This window comes from Crotalus tigris, unplaced genomic scaffold (assembly GCF_016545835.1).
Source record: "Crotalus tigris isolate CLP2741 ecotype Arizona unplaced genomic scaffold, ASM1654583v1 scf7180000024358.1859470, whole genome shotgun sequence".
Lineage (NCBI taxonomy): Eukaryota > Metazoa > Chordata > Lepidosauria > Squamata > Viperidae > Crotalus > Crotalus tigris.
The window spans coordinates 653,640-670,617 of NW_024100527.1; the positions used below are offsets into that span (position 1 = coordinate 653,640).

Here is a 16,978-nt window from a genome sequence, read left to right on the forward strand (position 1 = left end):
AAACTTTTGTCCTTGAAATTAGGTGGCTGAAAAACAATGGTAGGAGAAAACCCAAGCATGGATTAGTTATAATCGTTATTACATTATTTCATAAGATAATGCTGAGCAAATACTTTATTGTTCAAAGATTAGTGTATGTTTCTCTCCACTGAAGCCTTTGCTTTGCACTTGACTTCCTTTGCTAAATTTTAGAAAACTCATTAAAAAAAAAAGTTAGAATCATCAAGCCTGAAATTTATCTCCCCCTGGCTTACCTTATGTACTGAGTTTGTGAAAGCTGTTTCGCCATACATTTCCATTTCTGATTAGAAGCTGATTCATATTGGCAGATGTATGCATTTAATAGAGACATAAAGATAGTAGTTTCAGCTGGAGCAGTTTATTTTATCAGCACATATGAATATCTTTTTATTGTTTTGTTTGAAACTTGATAGCGTATTCTCTCCTTTCCTCTGGGCCATTGTAGCATGACATTGTGTTTGGCACTCGGTTTATTTTTAGGCACAAGACTATCAAAGTGCTTTCTTTTTTTTTTTTTTTTTGCCCTTAGTGGGATTGTCAGTGATCTTGAAAAGGAGTCACATTACTTAGCACAAGAACTTTCTTGAAACAAAGAAGAGACATTGGATAAATGGGAAATTATAAATCTAGACCAACGCAAACTTGTACTGGTAATTTCTTTTGCTTTTTTTAAAAAGACAAAAAAAGATTGTATTATCAATCATTCCATTTAATTTGCTCCTTGGTTCAAATGCCAGATATTTATTGTTGATAGTCTAAGTGAAGAATGTCATGACTCAGAAAGAAGGCTTTCCTTTCAGCTGAAAAGATAGCAGAGTCAGGATGATACTGATTTAGCTGAGATTTTATAAATGTCAAGCAGTACGAAACAGTACAATTTTTTAAAAATCTATGCTTTGGGCTTTCAGTATTTGTATAAACTTATAACGAGCTATTATTACATAATTAAATGATTTGTTTCTCAAATACAATTATTTGAGTAAATAAATATTGATACATATTTCTTGACCTGGAGGAGAAAACTGTGATATATTTAAAGGTGATCAATCAGGGATTTTTGACATAAAATTGTGATTTCAGATAACCGAAGGTATTTCAGTCAAGATTTATATACCTTTCTCTTTTTAACTATAGATGAGTGGAAGAAAAAAATTAGTGAAGCATATGCTATAATCATTGAAAGATTAGAAGATGACTTGTTAATCAAAGAAAAGGAGCTTACAGAGCTGAGGCATGTTTTCAGGTAAACAATTCTTTGAAAGTTGCTTATTAAATCATATAAGGACAACAGTGAATCAGATTTGTTTTTAACTTCCATAGTCATGTATTGTTTGGTTTAAGGCGGGTATTAAATTACTCTTAGAAAGCTAAACTAGATAAAGAAAATAGGATCTGATGCTTGTTTTGTTTAATTATACCTCATACTACATAATACCATACCATAGTCCTCAACCAGTGGTGCGATTCAAATATGTGAACCAGTTCCCTGTGTGGATGCCACTTCCGGAAGTTGGTTCTGGGCTTGGGCAACAAAAAATTAGCTACCGGTTCTGCTGAACTGATGCGAACTGGCTGAATCCCACCACTGTCATCAACTAATCACTGTAATTGATCCCAGAATTATGGTTATAAATTGTGCCGGTCATTAAGCAATTCACCATGTAACCACAACAAATTGGAACTTTGAATCTTTGTTGTAAGTAGCCCTGGTCAAGTCTGTTGTAATTTCAAATTGTCATTTAAATGGTCATAAGTCGAGGACCTTCTATAATGAGCAAGAATTGATGTGTACTCACCAAATAGACTTTCTCTCCTTCTTCACACAGATATTTCTCTCACAAACATTTGTTTTTTTATTTTATTTATTTATTAATTTTGTTTGCCGTCCTTATTGAGGCTTACAACATTCATATGTAATTCTTGGCTTTTTGTCCTTTGCATGGTGATATATATACAGATTTGAGATCTGGGATTGCACAGGATTATTACTGTATTAATCAATTTACTGTAATTTCTTTGGCTTTTAGAAATTCCATAGATGTCATAGTAGATGGTGGGAAGCCATCCCATTAGTTTTGTTTCCAAAGAGCTTATCCACCTAGATCAGGGGTCTTCAAATTTGGCCCTTTTATCATTTGTGGACTTCAACTCCCAGAATTCCTCAGCCAGGCACGCTGGCTGAGGAATTCGGGAGTTGAAGTTAAAATGGCCAAGTCATAAAATGGCCAATTTTGAAGACTCCTGGCCTAGATTGATGTGGCTCATCTAAAGTTAAGGGGTTAAAAGTTCTGGGCAGAATAATAATTTTAGCTGGTTCCTCTTCAGATCATATAAGTCTCCATCCAGTTATAACTACAAGGCATCTTGAGTTTTCTCTTTTCTATTTTCCTCAAAATAGGAAACCCGCTTTTCATATTGTTTGCCATTTATGTTTTATTCAAGTTTTGGTTGATGATTTATTTGTGGATCTGAGCAGTTTTTTTAAAAAAATGCAGTGTATTTACATGCAAGTCCATGGAACACGAGGCTTCGCTATATAGCTAAATGCTGCATATTGAAAAGGAAGGGACCTCAGAGAGAAAATTAATTAGTTTGACTTTTGCTATGACCTGAGCTGTCTTCATTGTGTGTATTTGTGGATTATTTTTGGCAGGAAATCTATGCTACTCATCAGCAGGAAATCATTGGATGTGCTGGGTAGTAGCAGTAACTTCCAGTGTAGTCTTTCAAAACATTGTTTAATCATTGTGAAGCTTAACTTATATGTTCATCTGCCTTTCAACCTGGGCCCACAATATTTTGGGGAGCAGAATTGTTGTGCAGTTGAGTCTCACGCCCCCCCTCTCATTTTCTTTTGCTATTCCTGAAATTGTACAGGTAGTCCTTGACTTATGACCACAGTTGAGCCCAAAATTTCTGCTGCTAAGTGAGACATTTGTTAAGTGAATTTTGGCCCATTTTATGACATTTCTTGCCCCAGTTGTTAAGTGTATTTATCTTCTCCATTGAAAGTCACAAAATGAGATCACATGATCTCAGGACACTGCAACGGTCATAAATATGAGTCAGTTGCCAGGTATCTGAATTTTGATCATGTGACCATAGGGGTGCTGCAACGGTCATAAGTGTGAAAAATGGTCATAAGTCACTTTTTCAGTGTCATCATATGTTTTAACTGTTACTAAACAAACTGTTGTAAGTTGAGGACTATCTGTATTATGTGCATAAGGGCAATTGGACTGAAGCAATAAGAGGCATTAAAAAGACTGAATGTTTGTCTTAATTTCATTGCTTTACAGTAAATATGCTACTTGGATGTCAGAAAACTGACTGCTAAAAGTGGACATTCTTGTTTGTAATTCTATACAAAGGATCAACATGTTTCTATAAAATGACAGTGTTTTGCAGGAAAGAAGACAGAATGGAGCATAGTTTAGCTTTCTTTTGTGCATGAAAGGAATGGTTGAGCTCAGGAAGACAAATATTGGACTCCGTTTACAGTCAGTCTCTGAGTAGCATCTTCCATCTTTGCAATGTGTTTGTGCATTTGGAAGTACATTATTGGAATGAATTTAAATGATAGTATGACATCATTTATATATCATATATAATATATTGTATGTGACATAATCATAGGTGACATGATAGCAGTGTTCCAATATCTAAGGAGCTGCCACAAAGAAGAGGGGGTCAGTGTATTCTCCAAGGTACCTGATTGCAAAACAAGAAACAATGGATAGACTCTAATCAAGGAAAGAACCAATCTAGAACTAAAAAGAAATTTCCCGACAGTTAGAACAATTAATCAATGGAACGACTTGCTTCCAGAAGTTGTGGATGCTCCAACACTGGAGGTTTTTAAGAAGAGATTGGACAATCATTTGTCTGAAACGGTATAGGGTTTCCTCCTTGAGTAGGGGGTTGGAGTAGAAGACTTCCAAAGTCCTTTCCAACTCTGTTATTCTTTTAAAGAGCTGCATAGTGCTAAATGGAATTTATATGCACTCACTTCGATTAAGTTTTGTTGAACTCAGGGGGCTTAGTGTTGACACATCTAAGTTTGTGCTGTGATCTCATTGTGGCCAGTGGCAGGATCTCAATTATTTGAAATATGTTCAATTAAGTCCAGAGATTAGGGAGTTAGACTTTGTTGAAAGATGCATGCTTCAAGGGTAGAGAGGGAACATGTGTAAAGTAACCAATCTTAATCCTGAAAGCAGAAGGGAAAAAGAATCTTGAACGAGCAAATGTGTGTTTATGAAAGAAAAACTTTGTACAAAATGGCAGCAACTGTGATGAGGCCAAAATGATAAATGTGCATCATGATCCCATATTGTGGAGATTTTATGCTTAGGTATTTCCATTCTATGTCTGACACAAGACAGAAATTGCATGGTGATGTCATTGTGCATATTCAATCATTTTCCACCACTATACCTTGCAGATAGCCATATAATTTACACAATGTATGCACATACCTCCATCCAACATACAGCTTGATTTTTTTTCTGAATCCTAAAAAGAAGATAATTCAGCCATCAAAGAAAACATTTGTAACTGAATCTGAAACCAGGTTTGACATCTCAGAGCAATTTTCCCTAAATCCAGATTGAGAAATATATTTAAAGAATGAAAGCTGACTGAAGATGCTTTATTATAACTAGCTAACTTATATGTTACAAAATAAAAGAAAATATGCCACTTTCATTACAAAGAGAAATCAGGGCCAAATCATTCATTTGTATTTATTATTTATTACTAAGACTTCTGTGCTACTCCCTTGAGACTGAGACCCCTGAGAATTTGAATAGTAATTCTAATTTTGAGAATCTGAGGATCAATGCAAAGATGCGATATGATGATAGTGATGGTGATGGTGATTAAAACAGAAACATAACTATTATCTTTTGACAATATCAATTCACTCCATCTAGTCCATTTGCCAATGACTTTACTGGTAACAGTGGGAATCATTTAAATCATTTAAATACACCTTCAACCTTCAATGCTGTTGTTTATTTTAAGAAAACTCAAGTAATAGCTAGAGGGGTAAATATTTAATCAAGTCTTAATCAAGATGAGCCTGAAAAAAATAAATTATACATAAAAATGAAAAATGAAATTTTCTATGCAAGTTGAACAATATTTTTGTAGAAAAAAAGACAGCAGAGAATAAAATCTATAAATTTTTTTAAGTGACTATAATATATGGGTTTATAGCACAATAATGTACAAGAAAAGTTTCCTTTTAGCAAATGCAGCCAAACTAATCATTTTAGCATGTTAGTCATAGTGACACTGGCTCCAGAACTGTCACGCTAAACAATCTCATTTGTTTCCAACCCATTTTTATATGCTTAGCTTTTCTTAAGATATAAAAGCAGGGTCCAACAGAGGCAAGAGCAAATGCTAGTCTTTAGTTTGAATAAAAATCTGAATGTTTCACAACCTCATCATTTCTCATTGTGTTTTCCTAGTTGCTACAAGTTTATTGTGCACACAGTGGGAGTGAGGGTGAAGAAATGAGGTAGCCATCACAACAGAACTGGATGAGTACAGTAATATAGGCTATAACTTTAGTAATAAAGGATGACATCTGAGGGCAAGGGCACAGACCTTTTCTTGTCAAGGAGGAAGTGCTGAGTAGACATTATCCCGAATTTCACTTTATTTATTAGTGAACTCTAAGTCACCTTTTGGAATAAAAAGCCTTCACAGAGCAATTCTATAATTATTTATATTAAATGGTCTGTAAATGCATAGATTCCATTGTCATCCCATACCATCATGAGGGAGAGACAAAGGAAGGAAGGAACATAGATACTTCTAGGTGCTCTTTCTAGTGAGGCTACTGCAGATTTATTTTGCTTAGCTAAGGGCTATTAAAATTAATGTGGTATAAAGCTGGGATTCATGCTTTATTGATTTTCAAATTCTCCTCCTTTCAGTTAAAGTTGTAGGAAAATATATGAAACTGGATAGTCACTCTGTATAGTACAGGGGTAGGCAACCTTGGCTTTTTTATGACTTGTGGACTTCAACTCCCAGAATTCCGGAGTCAGCCATGCTGACTCAGGAATTCTATGAATTGAAGTCCACAAGTCATAAAAGAGCCAAGGTTGCCTACCCCTATATAGTAGCACAGAATAGTTTGACAGGGCTGCCAGTTCTTAGAATTTGACCTTGAACCCAGTATGAAGCACAGCATATGTTGCTTGTGATTATTTTTTAGGACAGTAGCACTGTCCCTTAAGTAATGTTTTTTATTTATATTTCACACTTCTTAACCATCTATCTCCCTCAGAGAGGGTTTCTGAGTGCTGGTTCCATGCTGACTCAGGAATTCTGGGAATTGATGTTTATAGATCGTAAAGTTGCCATAGTTTCCGACAGTGCTTTTTTTGTAAAAAAAAAAGTGCCAGAACTCACACATATCATACAACCCCCCTTGCCTACCCTACAAGGTTCCATCCAAAAAAGGTGCCGGAACTCCGTTCTGGGCGTTCTATGACAAAAAAAAAAGCCCTGGCGACCCCTGCTATAATAAATTGCCAATATTGCTTGCGCACCTTGAGGAACAGCACAAGGTAGCTTTTCTGATGATAGCAGTGAGGCTATGGCTGAACTCGAGGCCTTCTCTTTTTTTTAGTGGTGACGCAGTGGTTAGAATGCAGTATTACAGCCTAATTCTGCCAACTGCCAGCAGTTAGATTCTAACCACCTCAAGGTTGACTCTGCCTTCTCTCCTTCTGAGGTTGGTAAAATGATGACCCAGATTGTTGGGGGCAATATGCTGACTCTGTAAATTGCTTAGAGAGGGGCTGTAAAGCACTATGAAGAGGTATATAAGACCAAGTGCTGTTGCTATTGCTGTTCAGTCCCATCCTAGTTGCTTCACGGATTAACACTGTTCAGAGTGGCCTGAAGGTGGTGGTGGTGGGGAGATAGAGAATTGCTTCCCTTTTGTTCGGAGATTGGCAGTGTGACATGCCAGCACAATCAGGTTCTGAATTTCTGAATTTTTGACATGCCAAACCCAGAAAATTTGCCATCACTGCGCTTCTATAGTGGTTTTGGCTTACTCAAATAGGCCTGGTAGGCCTTCAAACCGGCCCTGGGAAAAAGCTCTCAAATAAAAATCATTCATCACAAAATTTCTATCTTTCTAATTATAATGCAGTTTTAAGATTACACCCTTGAATAGTCAGAAAAGTCCTCATATGCTTAAGGAAAAAATATTTAAAACTGATACACACACAAATGTATTGCTGAATTGATTGTGTTTTTCTTTCTGATGTAAGGTTCAAAACTTTTCCACAACTTATTTGTCAACCACAAAACAATTTGGGACATGTTGCAAACCAGGCCCCTTTTATAATCCAGTTTTAGAACACATTTTCATACTTAGCCTTCTAATAAATGCTCATTATTATTTTAATTATTGTTTATTTTTCTAAAAGAACCCACTCTTAAATCAATGGAGAATATGGAGGAGAGGGAATGTCCAGTGAAAGTAGCTCTAAATAAAAAGTGCTACTTGCATGTATTTACCAATTAAAGATCTTCGTGAAGTTTGGTTTATATATTTAGTTTGTTGCTAATTTTTCTAACTATATTTTCATTAATGAATGCTGTTTTGTTTCTCTAACACGCAATTGTAATAGGAGATAAATGACTATAGTTAATGAATCATAAAACTGCTGATTCTGTAACATTTTAGCTATTCTGCATTTTTACTAAAACCTGTGTGTAACAGGTACTACTGCTGCATATCAGTTTTTAATAAGATTGCATATCTACATATCCTATGTGAAGATCATAATATTAGAAGCACATTATTAATAATACTTTCCTTTTAATTATTCACTTCATACATATACTTATTTAGGAATCACCATGGAATCCTTAGGCTGTATAAAAATGTACTAGTTCAATAGCAGTAGAAGAAAATTAAAAAAATAAATTGGGCTTAGAATTTTTTAATGCATACCTAATATTCAGTGGCTGTAGAAATTGCCAGCATACCGGTAGTTGTGTAGCGGAATTGTACAGAAAGTGAGGGGGGAAATGGAGAAAATAGCATTTCTTTCTTAAGGATAGGTATTGTTTAAAATGATTTTTTTTTAAATTATGCCTATATAATGGAATCATTATGCTTCAGATTAATAGAAAATCACAGAAATGTCTACAGATGTTTCTAGATAACATTTTTTAGAAACGGATCATCCTTTTCACAAGCAAGATGCAAAATAATGTTATGATTTTTAAAAAGCATTCTTTGTTCCCTGTTTCCCTTGAAAATTTTATTAACCTTTATTAAGATTTTAAGGCAGTCAAGCAGTAAAATGGGTTAGCCTCACAGAAGGAAGAAAAGAAGTACTTCACAATGTAAAAAGGAAGGAAGCCCATCCATGGGGAAAAATTTCAGATTGGGCAAAGGTGTCTCTCAGGATCTAGTATTTCATCTGATCATTGCTTTTCTTCCCTGGGAAAAGTGTGGGTCAGGGTTCCTGGCACCAGGAATTGAAGGCAAACCCCACAACAAAAGAATGGAAGTTTAAAACAAAGAAGCATATTTTACAAATCACTGGAAGAAACTTGCTATTTATTCTGTTTTGGACTGTCCCCACCTCAAGTACTATGTCCTGTTCTGGGCACAACATTTAAAGAAGGATTCAGAAAAACTGGGATAAGCTCAGAGAAGGCCAACAGGGATAATTGGGTAACTAGAAAATAAGTCCTATGAAGAGAGAGTGAAGGAAGTAAATATGTTTTAACTTAAAAAAAAATGATGCAGGGAGAACAGGATATGATAGGAGTCTTCAAATACCTGAAAGGATGTTGGTCAAGACCTGGTCTCTCTATTTCCAGAGCCTGGGAGAAAGAATAATGATTTTACAAGAAGGGAGTGTTGTATTAAATGTTAAAAGAAAAAGGCTTCCTGACAATAACAGCCATTGACAGTGAAACCAATTATTGAGAGAGGTGGTGGATTCCCCTACATTCAATGTTTTTCAGATAAAGGCTAGGTTTACTTTAAATCGGATTCTTGTGATGAGCAAGGGATAGGACCTAGTGGCCTATAGTAGCGTTCTCTGCTTCTATGATTTTAAACAATAGTTAGCAAACAGAAGTTCCACATGAATAAGCCTTGGGTCACATCCTCCATCTGTCCTCTAGCCTTCCCTAAGAGGAATGTGGAAACTCTTGCTATCATTTTTCTTGTTAAACTCTGTCTGGTTAGAGGTCATGCTAAACTCGTGTGGCCATCTCTTTCTGCTTTTCTTTCTTTAGGCATACTGTCTACTAAGCAAAGGTAGCCAATACCAGCTATGGTTTCTAGGAATCCAGCTCCAGAAAGTACAAAAACTTTTCACGAAGCATGATCTTGATCAGTTTGTTTATTGAAATGACACGGCAAACAGTTATGTAACAGTGAAAAGCAATGCTTGCTAATTTCTCCTCCCAAAGTGCAGAAGGAAGACTGGCCGGGGAAAGTGTAAAGAGCTCACTTTAAACTAGGGGCAGACAGAAAAAACATTATCTATGTTTTAGCCTCTTGTGTAAAAATTAAAAAAGAACTTTAATTTATAGTTTAATTTATAGTTTTGATGATTAGACAGAATACTGTAGATCAGTGTTTCTCAACCTCAGCAGGTTTAAATTTGTGGATTTCAACTCCACTCCAATTCTGGGAGTTCAAGTTCACACAGCTTAAATTTGCTGAGGATGAGAAACTCTGGGATAGATTATAGAAAGAAGAGTAATATGATGTAGCTTTGTAGAGAGAGGTTAAAATATATTTGTACTTTTAACTGCTGTGAAGAATATCAGAAGCCATTCCTTTATATCCTTTTTCTTTCATTTCTTTTTTTCTTCAACTTTTTTCTTCAGCTTGTTACACTTTTTTCCTTTTTCTTTGATTATTTTTTTTCTCCCTTATCTTATATTATATATTAGCTTTTTCATTTTTATCTTTTTTTTAAATTGATATAAACATTATATACCAAAATTTGGTATTTTGGGTAGATCAAAAAATTATATACAAAAAATAAACTAGGGGAAGACAATTTGTGTCCCTTCAAATGTTGATTTTACACCTAGTATTCCATTACTATTGCCTATCTGGATGGATCTGCATGGAGCTCTATCTTACAATGTGTAAACTGAGCCATGGTCTTTCTTGATGCTTCCCCAGATTCAGGAGTGTTGGCATTAGCCCAACTTTTCCTCCTGACCATACCAGCTTTCTACACAAAGATTTTGTTTTCCTGTAAAAAAGCAGTCTTTTTCTGACAAGAAGAGAGTGACAGGATATATAAACAATTTTCAGAATTTATCAGTCTTTTATTCTATTGCTTGAAAGGTTTGAACAGAAAGTTGGGGAAAATGGAATGTGATGGATTTCTAGAATTTTCAGAATGAGGTTTGTGTAATAGCCAGTAGAAGTGAGCAAACTGAATTTAGTACACGTTACTTTGACGGTGTCATAATCGGTGGCAGCTTAAGCTTGTTTGATCTTGAAAAGATTACCTAGGATTGAACCCATTTAGTACTTAAATAGGAAACTATCCCAAAATCCTAATGTTATGCACTGCTAGGGTACACTAAACTAGGGTGCAAAAATCATAAATAATCAAAATGTTGTTTCCATATCTTAAGAAATTATGACATATTTTCTCCTCTTTTAGAAATTTCCCAATACATGAAAACATAACAAAATATGATAACTAGAGTTGATGACCTATGATTTTTTTTTACTTTCAGTTCTGATGAAGCTTTCAGCAAAGTGAATTTAAATTACCGCACAGAAAATGGGCTATCTCTTTTGCATCTGTGTTGTATTTGCAGTGGTAAGTACAGTATTTCAGCCAGTATCATCCTTGTTGCCATGCTTAAGTATTTTACTTGTTCTTAACAAATCACAGCAAAACTATTACTATTTGTTAATTTTCAGCACTAATCTGATCTAATCATGCACAGTGATCAGGTGACAATAACAAAATAGAGAGCATTACTGGTAGATGATGATGATGATGATGATGATGATGATGATGATGATGATGATGATATTTAGAAAGGCCAATTTTGGGGCCAGATGCATTAAACTCAGTAACAAATTGAATAGGAACAAAATTAACAGAACCATGGAGAAGAAGCAACCATAGTTTTCTACTAATATAAAAATGGGTTGATACTGTATTAATTTTAATAAAGAAATAATAGGTTACAGATTTTATAATATCAGTAGTGAAGAACTGATCCAATGATGTATAACAGAATGTCTCATAAATGTTGTGATCTTTTTCATCATCCTTGGTCTTCCACACAAGAGTGTTGTATATGTTTCAGAATTTATTCTGAATCATTTAATCCTCCAGAACATATCAGAAGAGCTACAAGGGATATAGACAATCTATTGTATGGGAATATATCATTTTATTAGTCAAAAGGCACAATGAAGTTCATCCCAAGTATTATTTAATTGATATAGCTTATTTTCCAATATAGCATTTAAGGGAAGTATCCAAGTAATTTCATTAGACTTCTAAATTTAAATATATTACCAGTACTAATCTGAAGGATAGGCACTTTTATCTGCTTGTATCTGATATATTTAAGTTACTTCTGTGGCCAATATTTATTTCACAGGACATAAAACACATATTCGGACCCTAATGCTAAAAGGGCTGCGTCCATCTAGGCTGACAAGAAATGGATTTACAGCTCTGCATTTTGCAGCTTACAAGGTAAACAGGATTACATTAATTAACTGTATCTGATTTCAAATGAACTTGATTCTCATGTTTCCTGGAGGATATTTTTTTCAGTTATCATTCCATGATAAACTTTAATCAAGGGCAATTTCCATTAGTGTGATAACATAAATACGGCACCTAAGACAATATCACATTATTGATCCATCTAGCTCAGCATAATCTTTACTAGCCTTTGCCAATCTGTTCTCTGGATGTTTGTGACTTCAGCTCTCGTGATCTTCAGCCAGTGTAGAAAATTCTAGTATCAATATGCTTGTTTGGAAAATAGCAATCTCTAATCAATAGCTGTAGTTTTCCAGGTTCTCTTAGGAGTCCCTTTTTAAGACCTACTGTACTGGAAATGCTTGGAACTTTCTGCAAACAAAACATGTGCTCTACCACTAAACTTCCCATAAGATTTTTCTAAATAATTATGTACTTTTCCAAATTTCAGGACAATGCAGAACTTTTAACAGCTTTACTGCACAGTGGAGCTGATGTCCAACAAGTTGGTTATGGAGCGCTTACTGCTCTTCATATTGCTACAATAGCTGGTCACCATGAGGTATGCTTCCTTATATGCATATATTTTGTAATAATAATTAGAATTAAAAACATGATAGATATAAAATGAATTGTCCACAGTGATGGTCAACATCAAAATGATAGTGTGATTGAGTGCTGGAAGCCCTATCCCCTTTAAACACGTATCACACATTAAAAGGAGTGGGGCTTCAATTATCCGATAATATCTGCCATTTTGATGTTGATCTAAAAGTGCTCCTTTGCATTTATGCAGACTTCCTATTGATTAAGTAGACTTACCTTTCATTTAGGGATAGTTCTGTGCTGCTAAATATTATGAGAGTTTGTTTCAAGAAAAGAATTCAGAAATGTTTTTAAATTTCTAAAAGATAAATTTAGAAACATAAAGATCTAAACCACCTTAAAAATAATTGCTGTTTTCTAAACAGAAATGCCTTCTACAAATGTCTAATGTATAAATGTTTTTATATAATTTTCTGCTGCAAAATTAAGATATATATTACGTAAAATATCTAGAGTGCCTGGAGACTGTATAGTCTTGGAGAAAAAGCTGTCTCTGACTCAGTCTTACCATGATCAAGTGGCCAAGAGTGTTTCAGCCAATCAGATCAGGGCATATCTGAAGTGTATGAAACACTGACTGAATGGCCCTTTTTAGCACAATGTGATTGGCCTGTTAGAGAGAATGCTCTGTTATATTCTCAGAATGCCAAGCTGCACGTCAACTTCAAGCAGAGAGTGGAAACAACAGTGTGGATGGGCCATTAATTACACATTGGACCAATTCAGATGATATGCTCACTATGGTTTATGAGCATATCATGGATGCAGTTGACTGCACATGCAGCTCCTTTTTCTGGCTTTGTCAGGCCTGCACAGCTTGCCAACTACCATTTTTGGATTCTTGTCTCATCTGCCAACATCTCTGGTCTAACTAGAAGGTCTCTAACAGAGGGTAGAAGTTACAAGCAGATGACATCACAACCACAAAACAAATCCAAAACCAGCCAGCAATGGCCATTGGGAAGCTCTGCCTGGCTGCAGGAAGGTGCCAGCTCATACAACTACTTGTCTTCACAACAATCTATAAACTATGGCGAGCATATATTCCCAACACAGTTATCCTATTACTCTGTTACATTTATCAGTAAAACTTCAGTTTTCAGTTAGAAAATATACTGTGGAAATTGTTAATTTATCTGTGATCCAAGTACAGCGCAGGTGAAACAGATAACAGACAGATGATGGATGAGAACTTGCTGCAGGCCTCTAAAATCATAAGCAAAATGTTTCCACAAGTTCAGTTTGTAGCACAGATGGTAATATATAAATGGATTTGTAACACTCTTTCTTCTTTCTCAGCTTGATCTAAAGCCTGATCAGTCAGAAGAGATAAACATTTCTGCCAAAACAATCTATTGCTCAGCTTCACATATTGTATTTTTGTTTACAGCTGTAAACAAGTGGTGTTGTGAAAGTGCTGTAGTCTTTCTCTTATGATTACACACTGAGTTATAACCTTTGAGGATAAATCAAAGGCTGCTGTAGTTACTAGAAAGTTATTATCTTTTGAAAATGTATTTTACAACTAATTCTGAACTCTCCTGAACTCCTTCCTGGAGTAATCCAGATGGACCTACGTTCTCCTGGAGGACTCTTGTGATCCTCCTAATATTTTTTTCTGTGAACCAATCCAAAATCTTATAGCAATACAAACTTTATAGTGCCACACATACCACTTACTGTGTATGTCTTTAATCATTGCCTTGTAAATGTTCCAATATATTATTTTTAGTACAGATAGTCTTCAATGTACAACAGTTCATTTAGTGACCATTCAATGTTACAATGGCACTAAAAAAAGTGACTAATGATCATTTTCCACACTAATGACTGTTGTAGCATCCGGTCAGGTGATTCGTATGCTTGACAACTGACTCACATTTATGATGGTTGCAGTGTCCCAGGGTCATATGATCAACTTTTTGTGATCTTCTGACAAGCAAAGTCAATAGGGAAGCCTGATTCACTTAACAACCATGTGACTAATTTAACAACTGCAGAGATTCACTTAACAAATGTAGCAAGAAAAGTCATAAAACGGGGCAAAGTCACTTAACAAATTTCTCACTTAGGATCATAAATTTTGGGCTCAATTGTGGTCACAGGTTGAGGACTACCTGGACTTCTGAACATGTCATAAACAAAATAATTTTTGTAGTAAAAAATTAACACATATACCTCAACCGGTACTCATAGAAACCTTTTCATGAAATCAGAAGGAAGAATAAAAACTTAGGGCATACGCAAATGAAATTTCATTGGTAAAAACAATGGTGTCCAGAGGAAGTCAAAAAAAAATCAAGACAGTGACTGCTGCAGTGTGACTGAAGCCTCACCCTTTGGTATGTGACAATGTCACACCCACAGAAAGGTTAAGATCAGGGTTAGGCTTTGATTGTGGTGTTACCATTTCCATCTTGACATTTTTTACACACACACACACACACACATATCTCCTTTGACATTGCTTGATAAAAAGAAGAAATACTGTATCACTAAGATGGCAGTACTTTTCTTATGCCAGCTGTAGTTGTATGATAATAGAAAGTCCCAAAGGTGCTTTTTCATGAGGCAACTGGACTTTCCTGTTTTTCTTTGAAGATGTTTCACTTGTCATCTAGAAAGCTTCTTCAGCTCTAAGCTGAAGAAGCTTCTTGGATGAGAAGCATAATGTCTTCAATCAAAAACAAGAAAGTCCACTTGCCTTGTGAAAAAGCACCTTTGGGATAACTATGACCTGGATGACTGAGAATCTCCATAGAGAGATAATTGAAAGTATTTCATTTTCCTAAAACTCTTCAGCAGATAGAATAGTTCAAAATCAAAAGATACATTCACTTATCATCTGGTACCAAATCCCATACCAGTAGATGGCCTCTGCCAGTAGTTTCATATAGATGTTGAAAAGAAGGGGCAGGGGAGCAGTCTCTCTCCATTGCAAAAGGAGGTTCCCGATATAGAAAAATTAAAAACCATTACATGAGGAAAATGTTTATAAATATACCTACCATGATCCATTTGTCCACGTCTTCCCAAAACAGGGATCACACAAAACAATCCCTATTATAAAATTCCTGGTGGGAATATTTAATAACACAAATCAGCCAAATGTTCTGATTATATTATTTGCAAACTTAGATTAATCAATAATGTCTTCAATGGAACATCCTAGTTTTGCTTTGAAATATATGAATATATATATATATATATATATATATATATATATATATATATATATATATATATATATATATATATATGTTTCTGAGGTTTTCGCGGGTATTTGTATGTAGGTCTTTGGTTGTTCGGGTTTTCTCCCGCGTAAAATTGGAAGTGTCTTGGCGACGTTTCGACGAAGTCCCATTCGTCATCTTCAGGCTGGTGTTTTCAGCTTCGTGCTTTGAGCAGCAGTGTGTGGTCTTAGCTGTTTCTTCCTTCCTTCCTTCCAATGTTGCTGCTCAAAGCACGAAGCTGAAAACACCAGCCTGAAGATGACGAATGGGACTTCGTCGAAACGTCGCCAAGACACTTCCAATTTTACGCGGGAGAAAACCCGAACAACCAAAGACCTACATATATATATTGTTTCTAGGCAATGATGTATTTTAGGATGTATTTTAAACACAATCTAATTGTCACTTCCTGTCATTTCCTTTTGCAAGGAAGAGAGGAAAAAAATGTTTATCTAAAGAGTTGTCCTTGTCAGTCTCACAAAAGCGAGCACCTTGTCACTATCTTTCAAGCTTATGTGTATATTTACATATACATATGTGTGTGTGTCAGTATGTATGTATGAATGCTCTTTTCTTTTTTTTTTCTGTCCAAGTTTTTTTATTAATTTTCCAATATTGCATTTACATATTTGAAAAGTAGCGTGGCGGTTGAGCATCATAATTCCATTACAGTTAAATATCATAAGTACAAATCTCAAAGTATTACAACAACAAATTCCCTCTCTTTCCCCCATAAGATCTACTATCATATTCAGATCAATACAGTTCTTATTCTATCAATCAAACAAAAAATTCCTTTCTAATATTCATCAATAATCTTCAGTCTATACATATCTTAATTAATTTGACATTCCATCTTTTAGACAGTAACCTAATAAGTTTTTCTTAACTTTAATTTTGCATTAATATTTAAATTTAACGTTTAATCTTTATCATTTCCAGATTTTAAATGATCCTAATTTCTCAGTCTCCTATCTCATATTTAGGGCTAATATTTTTTCTTTTCTTTTCCTTTTTCTACGTCTTTCCTTTCTTCTTTTCCAGAAAAAGAGAAAAATAAATAAATAAACCATCAGCATTTATACCACAAGCTAATATACAAATTTAATTATTAGTATTTATACTTCTAAGTTTTATTTAACCTGTGTCTCAACTCATGACAATATCTTAAATTCAAGTCTTAGTTATCTATAAACATTCAAACTTTTAGCAAATCAGTAACCTAGTAATTGATTTTCCCTTAATATTTTAATTTAACATTTAATATTTATCTTTTTTCCAAATTTTAATTAAACATGATTCCTTTATCACAATTCCTCATATGATTTAATATTTAAAATACAAACCTTATATGTA

At 34.8% G+C, this 16,978-nt stretch overlaps 1 protein-coding gene across 6 annotated transcripts in view; it reads left to right on the forward strand.

Moving 5' to 3' along the window:
- Nucleotides 1-327: 327 nt before the first annotated feature.
- Nucleotides 328-16,978, forward strand: part of TNNI3K (TNNI3 interacting kinase) — a 186,555-nt gene continuing 169,904 nt past the window's right edge. For 4 of the 6 annotated variants that reach the window (XR_005554728.1, XR_005554727.1, XM_039327205.1 and 1 more), the window contains exons 1-5: nucleotides 329-671; nucleotides 1,156-1,264; nucleotides 10,789-10,874; nucleotides 11,674-11,771; nucleotides 12,235-12,345. Coding sequence is in view for 4 of the 6 variants with exons in the window: in XM_039327205.1 (XP_039183139.1) it covers nucleotides 632-671; nucleotides 1,156-1,264; nucleotides 10,789-10,874; nucleotides 11,674-11,771; nucleotides 12,235-12,345 (444 nt within the window). In the remaining 2 variants the exon portion in view is untranslated. Of the gene's footprint in view, nucleotides 672-1,155; nucleotides 1,265-10,788; nucleotides 10,875-11,673; nucleotides 11,772-12,234; nucleotides 12,346-16,978 lie in introns of all 6 variants that reach the window. The other 2 variants (XM_039327206.1, XM_039327204.1) reach the window with 2 other exon arrangements.